At 44.4% G+C, this 20,482-nt stretch overlaps 1 protein-coding gene across 2 annotated transcripts; it reads left to right on the top strand.

Moving 5' to 3' along the window:
* Positions 1 to 1,571: 1,571 nt before the first annotated feature.
* tiparp (TCDD-inducible poly(ADP-ribose) polymerase) lies at positions 1,572 to 19,792 on the top strand. 2 transcript variants are annotated; one of them, XM_034547934.1, is made up of 7 exons: positions 1,572 to 1,889; positions 3,072 to 4,128; positions 11,368 to 11,557; positions 12,008 to 12,195; positions 15,445 to 15,747; positions 17,202 to 17,459; positions 18,938 to 19,792. In XM_034547934.1, exons 2-7 carry the CDS (start codon positions 3,098 to 3,100, stop codon positions 19,125 to 19,127), a joined length of 2,160 nt encoding a protein of 719 aa, XP_034403825.1. In that variant the 5' UTR covers positions 1,572 to 1,889; positions 3,072 to 3,097; the 3' UTR covers positions 19,128 to 19,792. The 2 variants fall into 2 exon arrangements, with proteins under 2 accessions (XP_034403825.1, XP_034403826.1); XM_034547935.1 differs by lacking the exon at positions 1,572 to 1,889 and adding an exon at positions 2,205 to 2,426.
* The last annotated feature ends 690 nt before the right edge of the window (positions 19,793 to 20,482 follow it).

The following is a 20,482-nucleotide window of genomic DNA, read 5'->3' as shown; positions in this document are numbered from 1 at the left end:
TTCCTAAAAAACTACTTCTGGTAAAACAGGGAGGAGAGGGAAGCTGACTCAATGCAATGTCAGTAAGCATTTCACTCCCTTGTGGAAATGTGACCGATCAAGTGCACAGGACAGTTAGGCTAGTAAATACACCAAGGAACCAATAAATACTAGCTCAAGAAAATGACTCGTTCTCTTCTTCTTATGGTGTAATTACAATTATGTCTCAACAGGTTTCATGCTTAGTCTCATGTGGCATAATCTGCTGTGATCCATCCAAATGTTTCCAATGTAGTTTCACCTCTTTAAAAGACTTGTCATGGGAGGAGTAATAATCATCTTCACACAAGACTTAATTAACTAAATATTTGAGTTAACACATTTCTTGTATGTACAAATGATGACACTGTATTTACCGCACATTTTAGGATACTTCATTTTTTTATTTCACTTTTTATTAAATATGATGACAAAGATGTTTGGTTAGGAGCGCTTCCTGGACTCCAGTAGACTTGTTTGAGGTGGTCTTTGGATAAAGATACATGTAAACACAAAAATCACAAGAAATCCCCAAGGCACTCTCTTTGTAAACAATTGAAATTCCTTTATTGAAATGTAATGTTAGACCTAAGAGCAAACTCTGAGTTGGCTTTAATGACTTTACAATAGTTTGAGTGCCATGGAGTTTTCTTATCATGAATTGTTATTGTTGAAACCACTCAAATCAGCCTCAACATTAAAATACTGATCATCACTTTCTTATATGTCATCCTTCATAAGTGGTTTCTACTGGCTTTATTAATGTCTATGTAATATTTGTTGTAATGATTATAAATGAATCAAACCACAAAATAGAGTATTTGGGGTTTTCCATGTTGTAAAATAATCCATTTGGTGGGAGAGTAGTCCTTTGTAAGGATCCTCACAGTACCTTTAATTTAAGTAAAACTGAATTACCAACCGGACAAAGCTGGGTAACTATACCCTTGGGCCCCAGACCTCCGAGGGGCCCCCAAAACCAAAAAATAGGTCTACAACTAAGAAGGGTCTTGCATTATTAAGCTACCTAATCATGGAAACCCGTCTTGAGGGGTCCTGTGTTATAAGACCCTATTTCCTTTAGCTCTAACTAACTCACAAACGGCCCAGTAAAGTAGCTACTGTTGTTTAAGGGTTCTTTGTGTGAACTGTATTGAATGTGACAGTGTGCATACACCACACACTGACGGTTCAATGGATTTAAAAAAATGAATCTGTTAATATTATACAAAGTATAATAATACTTTGCTAACCCAAACTTGAATGCATTTGAAGTGGAGTATTTGTATGTTGATTTAATAGGCTGCTCGTTTTACTTAGGGACATTATCTAAATTATTCTTGCTGGTCTGCCTTAATGGTTGTATAATAATGACATTTGTCGTGTTTAATCCCTACTTTCGGAGCCCCCCCCCCCCCCCCCCCCCCCTCTCCCCGGAGGGTCCCCACAACCCCCATGCAGCTTCCTCCGATCACCACCAGACGACTCTCTCCCTCCCCCCGCCGTCTTTGAAGCGAAGCCCCGCCTGTGACCAGGTTACGGGGCGGGGCCTGGCTGTGCGGAGCCGGGAGGCAGGCAGAGCTCGCCACAGCTGTGCTTCGCCCTTTGTCGGTCTCTGCTCCTCGCCTGCGCCTTTCTATCCGGTACGTAGGATACAAAGAGAGAGGGACAGACAGCATGAAATAGAGACACAGCATGAGAGCGGCGGGGGCAGCAGAGGGACACGAGAAACCAAACCGGACTACAGTCTAGTCCAGACACGGATACTAATACTTTCAGACTGGATACGGAGCTCCGCCGATGTACGCACTGGATTTAACCCACCAAAGAGTGTCGAGACCAAGGGGAGAGGGGCGGACTTTATCGCGCAGGTAGGGGAATTGGTGTCGTCTCGTTGTGTCGGAGAGAGAGAAATATAGCGAGGTTGTTCGTCTGCGCTATTGCAGAGCACCCTGCCAGCACACTGCAGTGCCTCTCTGGTTGTTTGTTATTTATATATATATTTAAAGCGTTTCAACTCCGCAGCCCCGCTCCTCTGGAGGAGACACGTTTGTTATAACGAGTTGTCGCGAGGCGGTGAAATAATAAAGCTCTCGGGGTATCTTTTGTCGCTGCTCCGCCGCAGTGCCTTGTGTTTTTGTCTGTGTGTGTGTGGGTGGGGGGTGAGTGCGTGTGTGTGTGGGGGTGAGTGTGTCGACAGCAGCCTACGTGCAAACTTGCTCGCGCAACCATGTGAAAGCGGGCACGTAGACGGCAGCGGCCGCGTATCGGACTCCCGTGATCAAAATATATAGTCCCGGGAGAGAGAGAGGGGTTTTGTTACAGTGGTGATGGTATCGCTCCTGCTCGGCGACGCAGCTGTAATTGCACGCGTGATGTTGCTGAGAGCCCAAAGACCCACACACGGAGTGAGAAGCGAAATAGTCTACGGTGTTATATATATTTTCCCCTTCATAAAATGAATCTGAAACTAGCGACTATGCTCTCTACAGCAGGGATTAGGTAGGCTTTTATATATATATATATATATATATATATATATATATATATATATATATATATATATATATATATATATATATTGTTCCGCTTCGGTAACTGGACGCAAGCAGCTGCGTGAACCCGTCGCCTTTCCCAACGAGATTCATTACATGGCTAACAAGCTGTAACAATCATTTGAGGGGTTATAATCGTCTGTTTCGGCTCATCGTTATTGTGGCTCTCGCTGTGTTATTCGTGTTGGGGCCCATTTGCGTTTAATTACCCCTGTAGGGTCATTATGAGAGCAGACCAGAGTGTCGCTTTTGTCGGAGATGTTAAACAGGTTTCGTTTCAGCAGATGAAACGAGGGCTTTGCCTTCCCTAAGGAAAGGTCTACCGGCTTGTTCTTTTCTTTGTTACAGCGTAATAGCTCGCCCTAGCAACCTATTAATCATATCGCTTTATGGAGGACGGGATGACTTCACCTTGGAATCTAAGCGTATAGGTTTATATGTGTGTGCGTGTTATCTTTTGATGACTACATCTTTCTTTTTCCCTTTTCTTTCTCCCAGGACTGTCGTGGTTTAGGAAGGGCGTCATGGATAAAACTTTGCACATTCTCCAGAAATCCACAGACGGTGTGCCGACTGGGATCTCCCTGGATATGAGTTTGAATATGGACGAAGGGGAAGATTTCACGGAACAGCGGATAGTGGGTCTCCCGGACAAAATACCTCTGGTGAAACCATATTTCAAGAAGAAGCAGCGGAAATTGGACGCCAAATGCCTCCACCGCGCACTGGAGGACCCCATACTGACCACGCTACTGAGCACGGATGCGCTTGTGTCCGGGGACGGGGTGTTCGTTCCCCGGAACCAGCCGGGCAGGACTGCGGGCAACCTGTGCGCAGCGGTCGTGGTGAAACAGAACTGTATGGGCCAAGTGTGTCTCAAAGACCCGAGTGCTGCCGACGACACCGCAGCCGGGACCGGGGTGCCGGGACTGATGGCCCGCGACTGTGACGTGGAAATAGCCGATACTACTGCGGAGCTGGAGGAGACTGAGCGGCGAGCGGAGCGACCCAAGATCACGGACCCTACACCCCCCGAAAGCCGCTGCTTTCAGCCGAAACCTGGCCTCCGGGCGGCCGGTAGCACAGTGACAATAACGACCCCCAGCCGAGATATACCTCCCACAGTTGCACCCCAGGCTCTTCACCAGGAGGGGAGCATCACAAGCAATGACCTCTTAACCTCTGGGTCTAAAAACCCTCCAGTCAAAGACTTCATCGGTGTCCAGGCCCCCCTTTCCCTCCTCCTGCAGCCCGACAAAGGAGTGCTATTTCAGGACAAAAGTGAAGAGGCCTCCTTGGACTTGGTCTTTGAGCTGCTCACGCAGCTCCAGTATCACACACACCAGTCGGACTCAGTGGACATTTGTGTAGATTTCCTCCAGGGACAGTGTGTATACGGTAATGACTGCGCCCACCACCACACTGTCCTGCCCTACCACTGGCAGATCCGCAGGAGCAGTAATCAGACGTGGCAGAGCATAGCAGACGACTCCCAGGAACAGCTGGAGAGACTGTACTGTAACCCGGACAATGAGCAAGTCAGGCTCAAGTTTCAGTAAGTATCCTTCTATAAGTTCAGTGCAACCTTTATCGGCTGTTATCCTTTGTTGTGTATACTGTATGCCCTCCAGTTTGATACAGGAACTTACTGTGCAGGTGAGCCATAACAGAGAAGTTCTGGGGGGTCAATTCACTTTCAATTCAATCAATTCAAAAAAAGGAACTGAAAACATAGTTCAAGCACTAATGTCATTTATAATAATATCAGAATAAAGATGCCATATATACCTTGAATAACAGTATAGCAGTACACTGAGTAGTTACATTGTCACCATGTCACAAGTACATATGAATTAACAAATATTTGACACAAGTGACATGGCAACAATGGTGCAGTAAGCTGATAGGCTGCTTGTGAATGATAAGCACCTCTAGTCCGCAGTGTTGGAAACAGTAGACCTCGGCCCAAGCTTCCTCTTTGGTTTCACCACCAGTGACAAACTGAAAGCGTTGACTCCACAGCTGTTCTCTGCATGTGTGGCTCGTGGACTGCAGCCAAATGAATGTTCCTGTTATTGTCAAAGATGTTATTACCATCAATGTGGTTTATTAATGCATGTGTGAACGTGTGTGCGTGCGGTTTGGCCTTCACGTGTCTTAGTTAATGTGTAGCTGCATCTTTGTTTGAACTATCATATCAGCTATTGTGCCCTTGCGTATTCACGGCACTTCATATCCCGGCCCTGATATTGGTTATCTATTTACTGGATTTTTTCCCCCCTGCTCCCAAACTCCCTGTGATTGGCTGGCACTCCGTCCAAAACTATGGCAGAAAGCTGTGAACTTCCACGACCCTCAGTTGCCTTGTGCGGTCACTGACACAGACGCACTTGGCAGCTTCTCATCTTCCCTCGGTTATACACCGCTGTGTACACACACACACACACACACTGCTTGGCACGCAGACGCTCACACGAATAGGCTGCATAGAGAAGCTCAGTGGCTTGTAGTGCTCACACGCACGCCTTTTAGCAGACAGAGATAAACCTTTTTTTTTCTCGCTCTCTCACACACACCCACATGTACACACACACATGCAAGCACTTGGCAAGCCCCAGTGGGGTGACATAAAGGAGCATGCACCGCTTCCTGTGAAACGGTACTGTATGCAGGCACATTCACACGAGCACTCACGCACAAAGAGTATGTACTCCTGGGTGCTCTTCGCCTTGTTCTAAACAGTTAGCTTATTGTTCATTCTGTTTATATTCCAGTCTTTAAGGCAACTGGAGCTGTAAACATCCACCTTCAAACTATACTATGTCCACTTCAGGCACAGTCTCATAATGTAATTGGGACGTTTGAACAGTCTTTGTCCTATTATTGTCTGAATTGAGTTAAAAGTGCCGTCCGTGTAAAATACTTACCGACACAGCGTTAAAGCCATTATACCCTCAACCACGTCCACATCATCAGGTCTTTCATGATTACCGGAGCCCTTTGAGCAGCCATGTGTGTTTGTCTTTGTTTATGTCTGTGTTGACACTACACACGCACACACAGGTTTGCGTTTGTGTACAAAGATTTGTATGTGTCTGTGTGTTTGACTTGTTGATTCATGTTTTCAACTGAAACTCTATGCAAAGTGCATATTGCTCCACCAACAGGACATGCACCTGGTGGTGTCAACCCAAATTCTTCTGAGGCCCGTTTAGTGTGTCACACTTTCGCAGTCAGACAGGACCATCTAGCTCACTTGTTGTCATTATAACAATAATTATTTTGACTTTACTTTACTTTGTGCACTAAACATTTTGCCCAACAATGTGTTTGTTGTATTCTCTGGTAATTAGTCTTTCAAGTATTTTGACACCCTTGGTCACGAGCTAGATAATCACTGAATTCACACTAATTCTTACCTAATTACACAGTTCCTGACACCGTAAACACCCTTCTGTAAGGGCTGTCACTGTCAAATATGTTGTCATCATGGCTATTCTTTATCATAACCTCTCTGTTACTGCTGCTGGAGAACATTCCACTTCAACCACCCACAGCATAATACTCTCAATAATCTGTTTTTGTATTTTAAGTATTTTCTAACCCTGACCCTAAAAACAGGTTTGACTGAGAATGGTAGAGTGAAGACATAACGCACAAATGACACTCGCACATATGTGGGTTTCTTGAGTGGCTACGCAGTCACCCACAGTAAGCGCAAACACTGGCTAATTCCTGGTTTTAAAAAAGTGTTGTCTTCTCCAAATCCAATGTTTATTTACACCAACGGTTAGGACCCAACGGTGGTGGTCATTTTGTGGAATTATAGTGATGTCTTGATGCTCGTGAGATCTAATCAGGCGATGAGTGACAAACCGGAAAGTCAGTAAAGTGCTCACACTCAATTCAGTCATTTACTCGACGCTTTGTGTTGCACTGGGTGTGTGTGAGAACTCTTTTGATACTGTTCTTTAGAGACGCAGTCCAGCCTGTCTTCTCATGCACGCAAGTCCACACACATACACACACACACACACACACAGGGCGAAGGTATCACCATGGTTACCACAGCCAAATGATAACATTGTTAGCGATCTAAAGAGCAGCAGATGCCTTAACAAGCTTTACTGTCAGTATGGCAACACAGGCACGTTTTTATCATCTGCCGTGTGTCTGTGCGTGTGTGAGAGAGAGAAAGTGAGTGGACAGAAAACCTACAGGCATTTTTGTGTGTCTGCGTCTGATTATGTCTTGTGCGGCCTATTGTAGCGAATGCTAGTGTGTGTTCGGCGCTGAGCTGTTCCCATGTGTGTATGATCCATAGCACAGGTTAATCCCATCCATATGATAAGCAGGAATTGAAGTCTGGCTAATCCGCCGTAGTCATGAACTCAGCAGTAAGGATGAATGTCGCAGTCATCGCTTCTAAAAGTTGTACTGTGATAATCTTCTACACTCACCGTGTTGTGTGTGGTGTATATCTATAGGCGACTTGTTCTGATTTCTTTTACATTATCATGACGAAGCACATTCATGTGTGTGTGTGAGAGTGATTGAGAGAGACTCTTTTGTAAGCCTTGCCTGTCATTAACTGCCATAAAGAGTTACGGAGCACTGAGGGCAGAGCGACCTGACACCACGGTGTGTTGATATCGTGGGGGATTCCATGTTACTTCATTGTGTCACGAATCAAAGAAATTCAAGCATGGTTGTGTCTATGAGAGCTGGTTTGCGTGTGGGAAAATAGGCGGTGTCAAGATAATCAGACTGTGTGTGTGTGTATAACGTGTCAGACAGTCCATGCCATGAATCAGTCGGGCGAGGTCTGGGTCGCTCTGCCTCTTATTACTCGGAGTCTGCCTTCATCCCTCCATCTTGTTTTTATTTATTTCCTCCCCACTGCTTCCTCCTTTTTCCTGACTGAATCTTTCGTCCTGTACATTTCTTTGTCCCGCCCCTCTTTCACTCCCTTTCTCGCTGTCCCTGTACCTCTTTTTCATTCCTCAATTGTCCCTCGAGGTCCCTAAAGAGGTGTAAGAGATATGGAAATGCTTGTTTGTCCTCGGCGCTAAAGCAATATCCTCTTTTCCTTTCAAGTGTCTCTGTGTTATTTTTTTATATCAAATTCAGTTATCTTCCCATCCCATCGCTGGTGCTTTCATGTTTTGTGCCCTCAGAGTTTTACAATTTAAAAAAGAGGGTTAAAGGACTTAGCGAAAGGACAACCTGAACTGTTAGCTTAACGATGTGCAGCAGAGGAGGACAGGTACTCGCTCTTAAAAGGAACAATCCAGGACGCGCTGGAGCCGTGTACACTTGTTCTCGTTCTCTTTGTGTGAATCCATGTAGTTCGCAGCCTTAAGAGCCCTAAAAAAAACTCAAATGGAGCACATTTGAATAGATTACTGGGAAGTGAATAGCTCCGACATGAGGAAATAACACTTACCCATGACATCAAGGTCGTGTGTGTGTGTGTGTGTGTGAAGAAGCCTTCGTCAGCAGATTTGGTTGACTGACTGTCTTATCAGGGCATTACTTGATGAAGTTTGCGTGCACGTGCACATGTTTTATTTTTTTCCCAGCCTGTGACGTTCACAATAGCATGACTGATGCTGGTATGCGGGTCCTTGTGTGTGTGCAGCCGTGAGAAAATTTGAAGTGGTGTGTGTGTGTGTGCGTGTGTGTGTGTGTGTGTGTGCTTAAGGCAGTGTGGGGGATTAACATACATTTGGACAGTGCTGTGAGTTTTCTTAACCTTTATTTATCCAGGGAAAGGTTCTGTTGAAAACATTTTCTCCAGCAACACCCTGCTCCCATAGTCACCACTGATCCACACGCCCGGGAGCTGCCCGCTACAAGAACAGAGCCGGTTTGGTGGATTTTCTTTGCACGTCCTTGCTCAAGGGCCTTCGTCTTTCACCTTTAGCATACAAACACCCCTCCCTAGTCAGCAGTTGGGTTTACCATTTGAACGTCTAAGTCTTTTTCCTGTAAAACTAAAACGCGCTACTCTTTCAATTTGCATTTTCTGTTGACTTTCGCATGTGTGCTTTTTGCACGAGCTGGAACAGCCCCGACATTCGGTTCTTGAAAGTGTCGACCTTGCCAGAGTGACCGTGCCTTGCGTCTCTTTCCATCTTTTGATTGGCCTCCACTTTGAAAGCAGCGAATCTCAGTGCACTTAATTTAACCGGCGGAATGTTATTTTTACAACGGCACAAACTAGTCTGAGAACGAGGGAGGGGAAAGGACTCGGTGAAAGGCTTTGAAAATCATTGACTGACCTTTCTAGAGAGCCATCTTCTTTAACATGTGTGTGTGTTGTGTGTAAGAGAGAGAGAGAGAGAGAGAGAGATCAAGGTAATCAGTGGAGTTGGGAGCCTTCTTGTAAATGCGACAATTAAGTTCACACAACCTCCTCATAATAAAACCTGAAAATGTGGGTGCAACGTGCCTCATAAGTCCTTCTGAAGTTCACACACACATTTACAGAAGCTCTTGTCGTCATGACATCGCTGCAGGCAGAAACTGCTCTGTACTGAGACACAGAGACAATGTGTGTGAGAGAGAGAGAGAGAAAGGGCCATGCAGGTGCATCTTTTTTCTCAGACATGAAGTTTAGAGAACAGAGAAACGAGAAAGGAGGAGTGAAACAGGGAACAGAACAGAAAGATGACGGAAAAAATTTGAGAGAAAGAATTATGAGAACAAAGTGAGCAGGGGAGAACAGGCTGAGGTGAAGTAAAGGATGTACTGTTTTCACAGTTAATTTGTTTCTGCTACATTCTCAGTTGATTTGCTTGCCTTCTGTATGTCTTTTCTTGTGGCGCCCGTTTCACTCTTCTTTTCTCTTCTGCTTCCCTGTTCTGCCTTTTTTTTATGTTCAAATTCAATTTTTTTGCTTGCATTGAAACCGAAACCTTTTTTTTGTTTTTTTTTTGTTTCTTGAACACTTGAATGCAGTTCGGAGAGAAATAACTTGTGGACATCTGCATTGTGCATCTGCCTTGTCTTTCTGGTAAACCGGTGACCTGGTGACTCACTCCTCGGTTGCTGTTTTGTTTCTGCACGTGCTCACTGGCTCAATTCCTATTTCACTTCCTCTTGTAGGGATGCAGTCCCAGTGTGACTTAGCAGAAACACAGACTGTAAATATTATGTACGTATTCAGTATTCATTTTTTTCGGAAAGTGACTCAGCACCTCTCATTATCACCTTCCTGACCGAAACTGATTTGTGTGTGTGTGCGCCTGTAACTCCAGTAACCAGTAATTGCACTTCCAGTAGACAAAGCGATATACTTACATACAGCAGCACACACACATGTTCCTATCATGAAATGAGGTTTCACTTCTCCAGTCTGTTGAACAATAACTCAGCAGGTCCACACAGCTAGCTCCTCTGTGTTTTAGATGGGAAACATCTATAATGTAATTCATGTGCTTTATTGAGAACAAACCTGAGGCACCCCACATTACCAGAACACAACCCCTGCTTTACACACACAGACACATACACTCATTTCCAGACAGACACACTACACTCGCCGATGACTAACCTTTGACATGACGACCAATTAGTTTCCCGGCATAAATCAATGAGCCATTAACACTTTCAGGCTATGTGCATCCTTTGTGTGTTGCAAATCTTACATGTGATTATGTGTGTATGTGATGGATAGGCATATGTGTGAGACTATGTGTGAGAATGTGTGTGCTTGTGTGTGTGTGTGTGTGTGTCTGCCTCTCTGTCAGGCTTCCTTCCATGGCATGGCGTGCCAGTCTATGATGCCCACATTTATGTGAGTGGTATGTCTGACCCAGAAAGGATTTGCCAGAGGCCATATGGAGGACTAATGCAGAGAGACTGATGCACACGCACACACACACAGGGATTTGTCCCACGCTTGTCGAGACAGAGAGGGGTTAAGGGAGGTTATATGCACATGATAAGATTAGGCTCTGTGTTTCTAACATTTATTTACTTAGCAGATGCTAAGACATTAGCATGTTACATAAATCATTGTTCTAGCTGAATCCGACTGAGGCCTTCTCAAGAGGAGAAATGTCAGCTTTGCTAAAATGAGAGTCAACGCTTTGCAGGACTACATCGACATTTTGGGGAAATGAGCTCATTCATTTTTTTGCCGAGCGTGAGATGAAAAGAACGATACCACTCTCAGGGCTGTACGCTAAATATGCTTAGCTTAGCATAAAGGCTGTAAACGGGTGAGAACAGCTAACCTGGCTTTTTCCAAAGGTAGAAACCCCAAAAGCTCACTTATAAACACTATTCATTAACGCAATATTAACGAAGCTAAGTTAATGAGCTACGCTTCATATATACTACACAGACATAAGAGAAGTATCTTTGTTACTATTCATTTAACCATCATGCTACAAAGTAAAATGGCACATTCCCTGGCAGTCTTGCTTACGTCATTCTGGTTAAAATCTTGACAGACTAAAGTAAAAGTAAAGTTTAAAAATTGAAGATATATGTGTGAATCATGACATAAGTGTTTTCAGTTTGTGTAACATATAATGTTTTGGCAATGTTTTGTCTTTCAATTTTGTGACCTCTAAGTCATGTAGTTGATGCTGTCACCCTCCGTGACTCATACTGAGTGAGCAATTAGCGGTTTGGTCGACTTGCTCCGGAGCACATTGGTGAAATTAAGGTTTCATAGGATTCTAAACTGTGACCATTTAGGTCACCGTGCCACAGCCACATGTTAGCCGACCGTGCCAATATACTTTTTGTTTTTAACTGGTTTTCAACTTTTTTGTTCCAGGGGTCGTGTGTTTTCCCTAGACTTCGGCGCGATGCGAGTGTGTGACCTGGAGTTTGACCGCGTCCGACGACTGACCACTCCCGCCAGCCCTCTACCCACGCCTCCAACGAACCCAAACCCCACCCCCAGCTGTCACACAGTGTGGAAGTACTACTGCAGAGACAACTTTGGCTGGAGGGAATACTCCGAGGTAAGCCACTCAGTGCAATTATGCATGTGGGTTGTGTTTGTCTGCGCGCACGCTCTATTAACACGAGGCCAGATGCATTAACTCTGCCCACACCGATCGATCGTCCAGCCACTGGGATGTGATCAATTTATACACACACACACACACACAGCTCTTCCCCCAGCAGTTTATTTAACCAAATCAGTAAAGATTGACTGTTTTTCTATCTGTGCGTCAGTGTTTGTTTGTGTTTCACGATGATGTCGTTATTAGCTTGGCTTTCCGTTGTCTGAACATTGTACCACACTTCACTGACATTTCCCTCTCCGAACTCCCCCTTCCTCCTTCCACAGTTGAATGAAAATGCAAAACTGCATAAAGTGATAAATGATTGGGTCTAATCTCTTCTTTGTCTTCCTCTCCCTTCTCCACTTTCCTTCTTCGTCCTCTTTCACCTCTTCGCCGACACAGCCGGTGGTGAAGCTCATCGAGGAGGCAAGTTCAAGGGGTCTTAAGGAGGTGCGATTCATTACGCTCCAGAACCAGTATATCCTCAACATCAGGGAGGGCTTCCAGCAGAACGCCGTCTTCGGGTTCCGGCGTCAGATCAAGAAGCGGCCCACGTTCATGTCCTCTGTGATGCTCACGCCACTCCTACAGTAAGTGGAGACATTTAACACGTGATGTCACTATCGCCTTGCTCTTCAAATAAGGAGGTCAGGACATATATCGGTCCTGGCCGTGTGTTAGCAATCCAGAGTTGTTTGTAGCCATTCTAGCGCTGCAGCTATTGGGACCACGGTCTCGGTCTGGCGGTCGGCCCACTCATCAGTCAACACTTGTATTGCAACAAAAGTCTGTGGAGACATATGTCCCCCTCAGAGTGAATTTAAAGCTTCTTTAAATGTGTTCACTACTAATCAACATACCTTCCAGACTAATTCCCGTCAGCCTCAGCTTTACTGAACTGTACGGCTGTATTTTGGGCTAATTAGCATGGTTAGCATGCTAGCAGGCTAAACTAAGATGGTGAACGTGCTGAACATTATACCTGCTCAACATCACAATGCTACCATTGTTAATGTGAGCTGACATTGGGCTGTAGACTCTTGTTTCGGCCAATCATCTCGTCAAATACAGGACGAGCTGACCAACAAGCTCATTTTCAAACATGTCTGGAGTCGTTGATGTGGAAGCTATTTAGATGCAAAAGAGCGTTGTCCTTTAACCTCCGTGAAGGACAGCAAAAATATCCTGATAAACATCAGGGTTTAGCTGCTAGTTAAAAGCAAGTGTCCGGAACAGTCAGTCCTCAGTTGATCGTTTAGTTCTCACATCTCAACCTTGTTAGAGAACATTTCGTATTTTGGATATGAAGCAACATTTAGTATAACAAAGTCCTCGATTTTACATAAAATTCCTGGCAACACATGCACATTAACACACACACACACACACACACACAGTTGACTTTTTAGTATACACTGTCTTCCTGTGGCTCTGTGTTCTGTGAGTGTCCCTGTTAGGAGCCAGACAGGCACACAGAGGTCGGTACACACTGCTAATGTCACACTCAGGGCTGAATACTCAAAATCCTCTCAGCACCACATTCACCTTTAATCCATTACAATGCTGTTGCACATGAGCGAGAAAGCCGCACTTCAAACCCATATTAACACTTGAGTTTTGGCAAAACAAACCGAGTTACCGGAACACAGGAGCAGACCAGAGTAGAATAAAACAGGCCTGAACCAGACAAACGGATAATAGACAGCGAGGCGAAACAGGGGGAGCAAATCGATAAAGAAATACTTTTTCATTTTATTTGTCTGATAACTAGTGAGAACAATCTGTGAATGAGATGAGATCTGTTCACTTTCTTCATCTTTCAGCTCCCAGTTTCTCTTCATAGAAGTGAAGTGATTTGCCTCGCTGCACTCGCCTCAATGATATTCCTAAAACAAGTGATACCAGATTGGAAACAAGTGGAGTCATCTCACCCCATTTGCAGAATGTTTCACTTCCTTTGCCGAGCAGGCTGCTGTAGCGGCGGCCTGCCAGTGTCCCGGACAGAGCGAGCGCTAGTACGAGCTGTTCCTAAAGGGACTTACAGTCAAGAGGAGACAAGATGGAGACCAGGAGATGGAAGGAAGGGGGATGAAATTAGATGGAGGAAGTGGAGGACACAGGAAAGAAAGAAAGAGACAGCGAGATGGAGAGCACAGTGAGAGGAAGTGAGAGTGGTCTAAATGGTTTCCAGACTGGTTGCACAGCAGAGCAGAGCTGCTGAGTGAAAAGAGTGTGAAATGGGACTGTGGGAAGCTGGAATTTTTGGATCGAGGGATTTGTTCCTGGGACTTTTTCATCCGGTTGTTATTGTGTGGGTGTGTGTGGGTGTGCTTTGATTAATCACTCTGGAGGATAAAGATGTGATCACAAAGTCACATTATGGGAACAAAAAGCAGGCAAATAGCAATATCATTAACACTTGTTTTTTGGTTAAATCTAGTGTATGTGTGTGTGTCAGGAACAATCTGTGCTTGGCTTAGAAGTCATTAGCTTGATTGGCACTCTCCCTTGCTCCCTCCTGTCCTCTCTCTCCCTCGCCTTCTGTCATCCCTCTCTCCTGATGATGTTATTTTCAGCCATCTTTCCCATCCCCCCGTTATCTGTCCTAATCTTTTCTCCTTTTCTGTCTTTTCTGTCCTCGAATCCATCACCCTCTTGTCCTATGTCCCTTTTCATGTCACACTTGTTTACGGCAGCAGGCCGTGCTGTGATCTCTCCAGAGCACACATGGGGGAATAGAGCGACATCGATTGGCGGGGAGAAATCGAGGCCAGACAGACAGACGAGAGAGAAAGAGAGCGAGAAAAGAAATGAGGAAAAACTGTCGCACTGACTCGGGAGTCGCACTGATCACGGTCTCTCGACGCCGCGCGCACACACATATGCACGCTCTCTTGGGGCTGATAGGGCTAACAGCATTTACACTTAGAGAGCAATAACTTGACAGGCAAACCACTGTTATTGACTGAAATGTCAGACACAATAGCTTTTTTTGTCGCTTTTCCTGACAGCTCTGCAATTGGCTTTTTTTATTCTTCCTTCTCGCTTGGTCTCGTTGCTGTCAGTCCCTCACTCTGCCTCCCCGTTGTCTTGTTTTGTTTCATTTTGGCGCTGAGCTGTTTGTTTGGTCGGTGGCGGCTGACAGCTGCTGTGGAGCTGCTCTGCTCAGCCCCACAGTGATGTCACTGCTGTCAGTTGGCGATATATGATTTTGGAAGGCAGTTGGTTTAACGTTGGGATGCGGCCTCGATCAGGTGTGCTCCATGTCTCATCGCTGGTTTCAGCATGTTGTGCTATATGTGAAGACTTTTAAGAGGCTGTTGGTTCTATAGTAAAAATGTATATATGTTTTATTTTATTTTTTTAGTAGACTGTATGTTATTTATTTATCTTTTGAGAAATTATCCTTGCATATATATTTTTTTAGATCTGTGCTACTGTAGTTGAAAAGTACAATAACGATGTTCATGGTGGGGAACAAAAGTAAATTGATTCTAGGCAGTGTAATGTGGTGCTAATTGTAGATTGCGTTGTGTTGAGTTTATAGGAGGTTGTTGATTTCCAGTGGAATTTAGCTGCTGAAAATGATCCCTCCATTCAAACCATTCATGCTATAATATTCTACATGTATGTTAAAGTGTATCCTTGTTAGTTATCAAATGTCACATTTTTACACAAGGTTGAGCACTGACTTCAAACTTGACTCCATGCCAGCAAAAGTCATTTGTATGAATTAATTGGAAGTGTCCTCAACAATTGATCCCTATCATAAGTACTACATTACAGAAATCCTCCTTTGAATTCACAATCATTTTGACACCTTTTCTATTTCTCTCTAGGACGTTGGGCGGCCTCTCTTCATTTCCCCTCCCCTGTTCCTCCTCCTCCTCCTCCTCCTTGTCCATGGATCTCACTGTGTCGCATCCCCTCTCGCCGACCACCACCAACCCACCCAGCCTTTTTCCGGAAACATGGTTGCCCATGACGATGAGCCAGGACTTCCTGCAGGTGCCGGTGTCACGCGAAGACCGCAGCTACCGGACGGTGTACAGCCTTTTCCACAAGACGGTGTCGGAGACCAAGTTTAGGATCCTCAAGATCCAGCGTGTGCAGAACCCCTTTCTCTGGGAGAAGTACAAGAGGTGAGCCACTTGCTCATTTCTGGAGACATCCTCTGTTAATCTAACCGTCAAAAAATCTTCAAAACAAAACAGAGGAAACATTTCAATCAGACAGTTTGCTCTCGTCGGGTCTGAGTGACCAGCTTCGATTCTTTTAATTTCCCTTTACATGCTGTGTGGTGCAAGTGGCATATATATATATATATATATATATATATATATATATATATATATATATATATATATATATATATTTGTTATGCATTCTCGAAATAGGTTTCTAAAGAATGAAGTCTCGTTTTGCTGCCTGCACAGAGAGGACTGATCGGTCTGATGTTTAGAGGAACGTGCAGCTTCATAACTAATACATCTGACTCGACATGATTTGAATACAGCACAAGTTGACCAATTACACTTTTTTTTCTTTTAGATTCTTTATTTAATCAATGTTACATTAAACATGGGGAGAAGTACAAGAGGTGAGCCACTTGCTCATTTCTGGAGACATCCTCTGTTAATCTAACCGTCAAAAAATCTTCAAAACAAAACAGAGGAAACATTTCAATCAGACAGTTTGCTCTCGTCGGGTCTGAGTGACCAGCTTCGATTCTTTTAATTTCCCTTTACATGCTGTGTGGTGCAAGTGGCATATATATATATATATATATATATATATATATATATATATATATATATATATATATATATATATATAACAACTTTAACGCATTCGTGATTGTGAAGATAGTATTTAGTTTAGAAGCATATAGGAATAAGTTTATATTTAGAGGATATCAGGAACCCAAAGTGGTGCTAAAGTTGTACCAAAATATTAGTGTGGTGCGGTTTCATGTTAAATGATTTGGGGTCTAATTGGCCCCAGCTTCACATATTTTGCTCAAAATGTACTCTTGTCATACAGATTTCTGTTGTTGACCTCAAATTATATCTGACACAGCTGCATATTTGCTCGCAGACAAAAACATGCATAAGAACATCTCTTAACAACAAGCACAGGATGAATGAGAAAGAATGTGAAAAGGAGGAGAGGGACCAGCTGTGTGCTACTTGATGAGATTGCTGGTTGCTCATATTAAAGGTAGTCATCCTGCCCAGATGCATCAAAGTCTGTCTGTGTCAAGCCACAGGCAGCGGGGCCATGGTCACGCCCGGGTCACATCCTCTCTGGCTCGAGCCGCTTTCACCTCCGCATGCTCACATCAAACGAGTTGCGTGTGTGTGTTGCTCATGAAGCGGATTAGGCCCAATGTTCTTAACCGGTTTAGAGCAAACAAGGCTGTGGTCACAACTTTTCAACAATAGAATGAGCAGGATTTCTCCCAGCTGTTTACCAATTCTCTCACAGTGCATCAGCCTCATCGAATAGAGAATGAAGAGTAGGGGGTTTGTTTATAACTTTATTATGTTTTTCATCATCAACAAATCTCACCTTCGGCCCCTTTCTGCTCCAACAGGAAGAAGGAGTACATGTCTCGGCGTATGTCGGAGATGGACCGGCTGCTGAGCGAGCGCCACCTCTTCCACGGCACCTCGGCTGACGTGGTGGAGGGCATCTGCAAGCACAACTTCGACCCCCGAGTCTGCGGCAAACACGCCACCATGTTTGGCCAGGGCTCCTACTTTGCCCGCAAGGCCGTCTACTCTCACAACTTCTCCAAGCGCTCGCCCAAAGGAGTCCACTGCATGTTCCTGGCCAAAGTCCTCACTGGCAGGTGTGTGTGGGCGCAGTAGTTGATAGTGGGAGACATTTTAGTTTCTTTTGATTATGGACGGGACTTTTCATGTCTTATTAGGGGGTTGGTGTTATGGATTTAATGGGTTTTTTTAAGTCATTGTGTGTATGTATCTAGGTGTGTGTGTGTGTGTGTGTGTGTGTGTGTATATATATGTGTATATATATATATAAATAATATTGTGATATATTATATTTCTAACGTTCAACTATAGATTCTAGGTTTTGGCTAATGCAGTCAATTCAACTGTCTTTCTTTTTTTTTATGATCGCACTAACAGCATTGCTAGCAATAACAATACAACCAGAGATATTAACGGGGTAGTTTCCTCTGTATAAACTACACTCACAGCTCTCAATATATTTAATGGGATATTGAACCTCCTAACTTCTCAGTATTGGCGGCATCATATGTTTAATTCTTCTTTTTGTCAGTGTTATAGCTCAGCTAGGACACGTCATGCTTCGGTTTGAAGCTGCAAGTTAGTTCATGTTTCCAGTTTTATTTGGGTTTCATATTTTACGGTCTCCATCGGAGCTGTTTGACAAGCCTCTTCCCTCCAGCACATACCTCTGCATTAACAACAGCACCTTCTGATGCTATCACTATCTCGCTCTTAGCCCTTTCAAAAAAACATTTACAAAATATATCCGAATTAATTTGGATCATGGAAATCCCTAAGGGTTATTTTTCCATAAGCCATCATTCAGTCATGCTGTGCGTCATGTGACTCCCATTCCTTACAATGCAAGTCAAATCTAGAGCCACAAATGTAAAATGGCTGATTTGGCTGGAGCCAACATACATCTCCACTTTTGTTATGGCGCAGCAGACAGTCTGCGGTGCGCCCGGAGGATGGTGTGGAAACACACGACACACGTTCAATGTGTTCAATGTGTTCCACGGCACCGGCGGAGACATTGCTTCCAGACCTGAGCAGGGGGTATCGACCAATAGGGAAGCTTCCCGTGGTGCGGTTAACTCTCCGGTCCGAAGCCGTATCTGGCCCATCGGCTGTGTGACGCCTCTACCCATCCACTCTGTCTGTAGCTGAACATGTTCTCATTTGAATATGTTTTATTCATGAACCCCAGAGAAAGTGGAACAAACAGTGATGGATTACTGGTCTTGTGATTGGGAAATTAATATTTAAGAGAGGAAAAAACACTGGTTACAATGCACTGGCTCATTTCTTATACTTACAAACACATACTTTTTCATGCACATACAGCATATGCTAATATTATTTAAGGAGGAGCAGCTGCAATCTTGTCGTCATCGAATTTACAAGTCTACTTTTGAATGGTAAATTATTCTTCTGTAACTCCAGACTTGCAGAACTGAATTAAAATCGGTTGTACCATGCAAATATAAAGACAATTGCTTTCTCGTCGACACTATATATAGTCCAGACCACATTACTAACCTTGTCTCTGTTGTGTTTATTATATTTTTAGGTTTACTGTAGGAAATCCCTCCATGCGGCGACCTCCACCCATCAACCTTCGTGACCCCTCCAGTGACCTTTATGACTCCTGTGTGGACAACTGGGTGGACCCCCAGATCTATGTCATCTTCAACGATGACCAGAGCTACCCCTACTTTATCATTCACTACGAGGAGGTACCCAGCACTGTCGCCGTCTAAGCCCTGGACCAGACCTGGGTCTGCCTGCGTTTGCAAATGCGTCTAGTCTGTGAATGTGCCAGATGTGTGGAGTTTGCCACTTCAGGTGAAAAGGTTACAGTTTAGGCCAATAACGAGCTGAACTCTAGAGCCAGACTAAACTTCACCCATCTGCTGCGCTTAAACAGGTTAAAACAGTCTTCGGACATGTTTGCAAATACTACATGATTCGGGTCTGCAGTCGGCTGGATCCAACCAGACTGGAATTCACCGAAGAACAACAGACTGGTCTAGACCGGATTAAACTGGACAACGCTGTATTAGCAAAGGACAACACCTGTTTCATCCAGTGTTCAGAGGTGGATGACAACTGACATCGACAGCTGCGACCCCAACTGACTTGACTGGACTCATATTCCACACGTTCTTATCTAGTAGGATCAGGAGCCTAGTGATGATCACAACGGGATTTGATCTACCTTATTGATCTGGAGCAGATGCAGGAGAAACCAAACCTAGTCCTCTTATCGTTTTGACTTAGTCGTATGGCTGTACATGAACTCCGTTCCGCACCAGGACAAATGCTGTGGTAGGCCGTTAGCGTCCTGCCAGTGCTTTGAATGACCCACTGGCAGTATTGTTCTGAGGAAGCAGCAACCAACCAATCAGACGCTAACCCCCCCCCCCCCCCCCCCCCCCCCCCCCCCCCCCGGCATTCTCTTACAAAAAATCTTTGTGAGTGTTTACCCAGCCTCCGGCCCGAAACGTTTTTAGTTTTTTTTCAATTTTTTGTGCTGCGTGTTTGAATCTTTTTTTTTTTTTTTTTTTTGTGAAAATGAAACTTGTGGCCTCTTCAAACAGACAAATGGACGTGAGTTTCAGTGGGACTTTTACAAATGGACATCCACAGAAAACCTCCCGGCAGAGGTTTCCCATGAAGCCAGTGCTGTGCCCTGGTCGGCGTTTTTGCCTTTGCGCCCACCACTTCAGTTCTTCGCGGGGGATTGAAGAGTGTACAGTTTCACGCTGAGACTCGGCGGCGCTGTAGCGTTTTGTCAACAAGCCCTCCACCCTCTACCCCAACCCCCCCCTGAAACTCATCTCTCTTGGACCGCTCTCTCTCTCTCTCAGAGACAGTAGATATGTTTTAATGAGACAAACTGTACAGGCGTTCTCTTTGTTTATATTTGAACTGTGTGCCTTTTGTTCATAAACAAATTTATTTATGTTAGTTTAATGTAACATTGATTAAATAAAGAATCTAAAAGAAAAAAAAGTGTAATTGGTCAACTTGTGCTGTATTCAAATCATGTCGAGTCAGATGTATTAGTTATGAAGCTGCACGTTCCTCTAAACATCAGACCGATCAGTCCTCT

Source organism: Cyclopterus lumpus, chromosome 13 (genome assembly GCF_009769545.1).
Source record: "Cyclopterus lumpus isolate fCycLum1 chromosome 13, fCycLum1.pri, whole genome shotgun sequence".
Taxonomy (NCBI): domain Eukaryota; kingdom Metazoa; phylum Chordata; class Actinopteri; order Perciformes; family Cyclopteridae; genus Cyclopterus; species Cyclopterus lumpus.
This window is presented reverse-complemented; position numbering and strand designations above follow the sequence as displayed.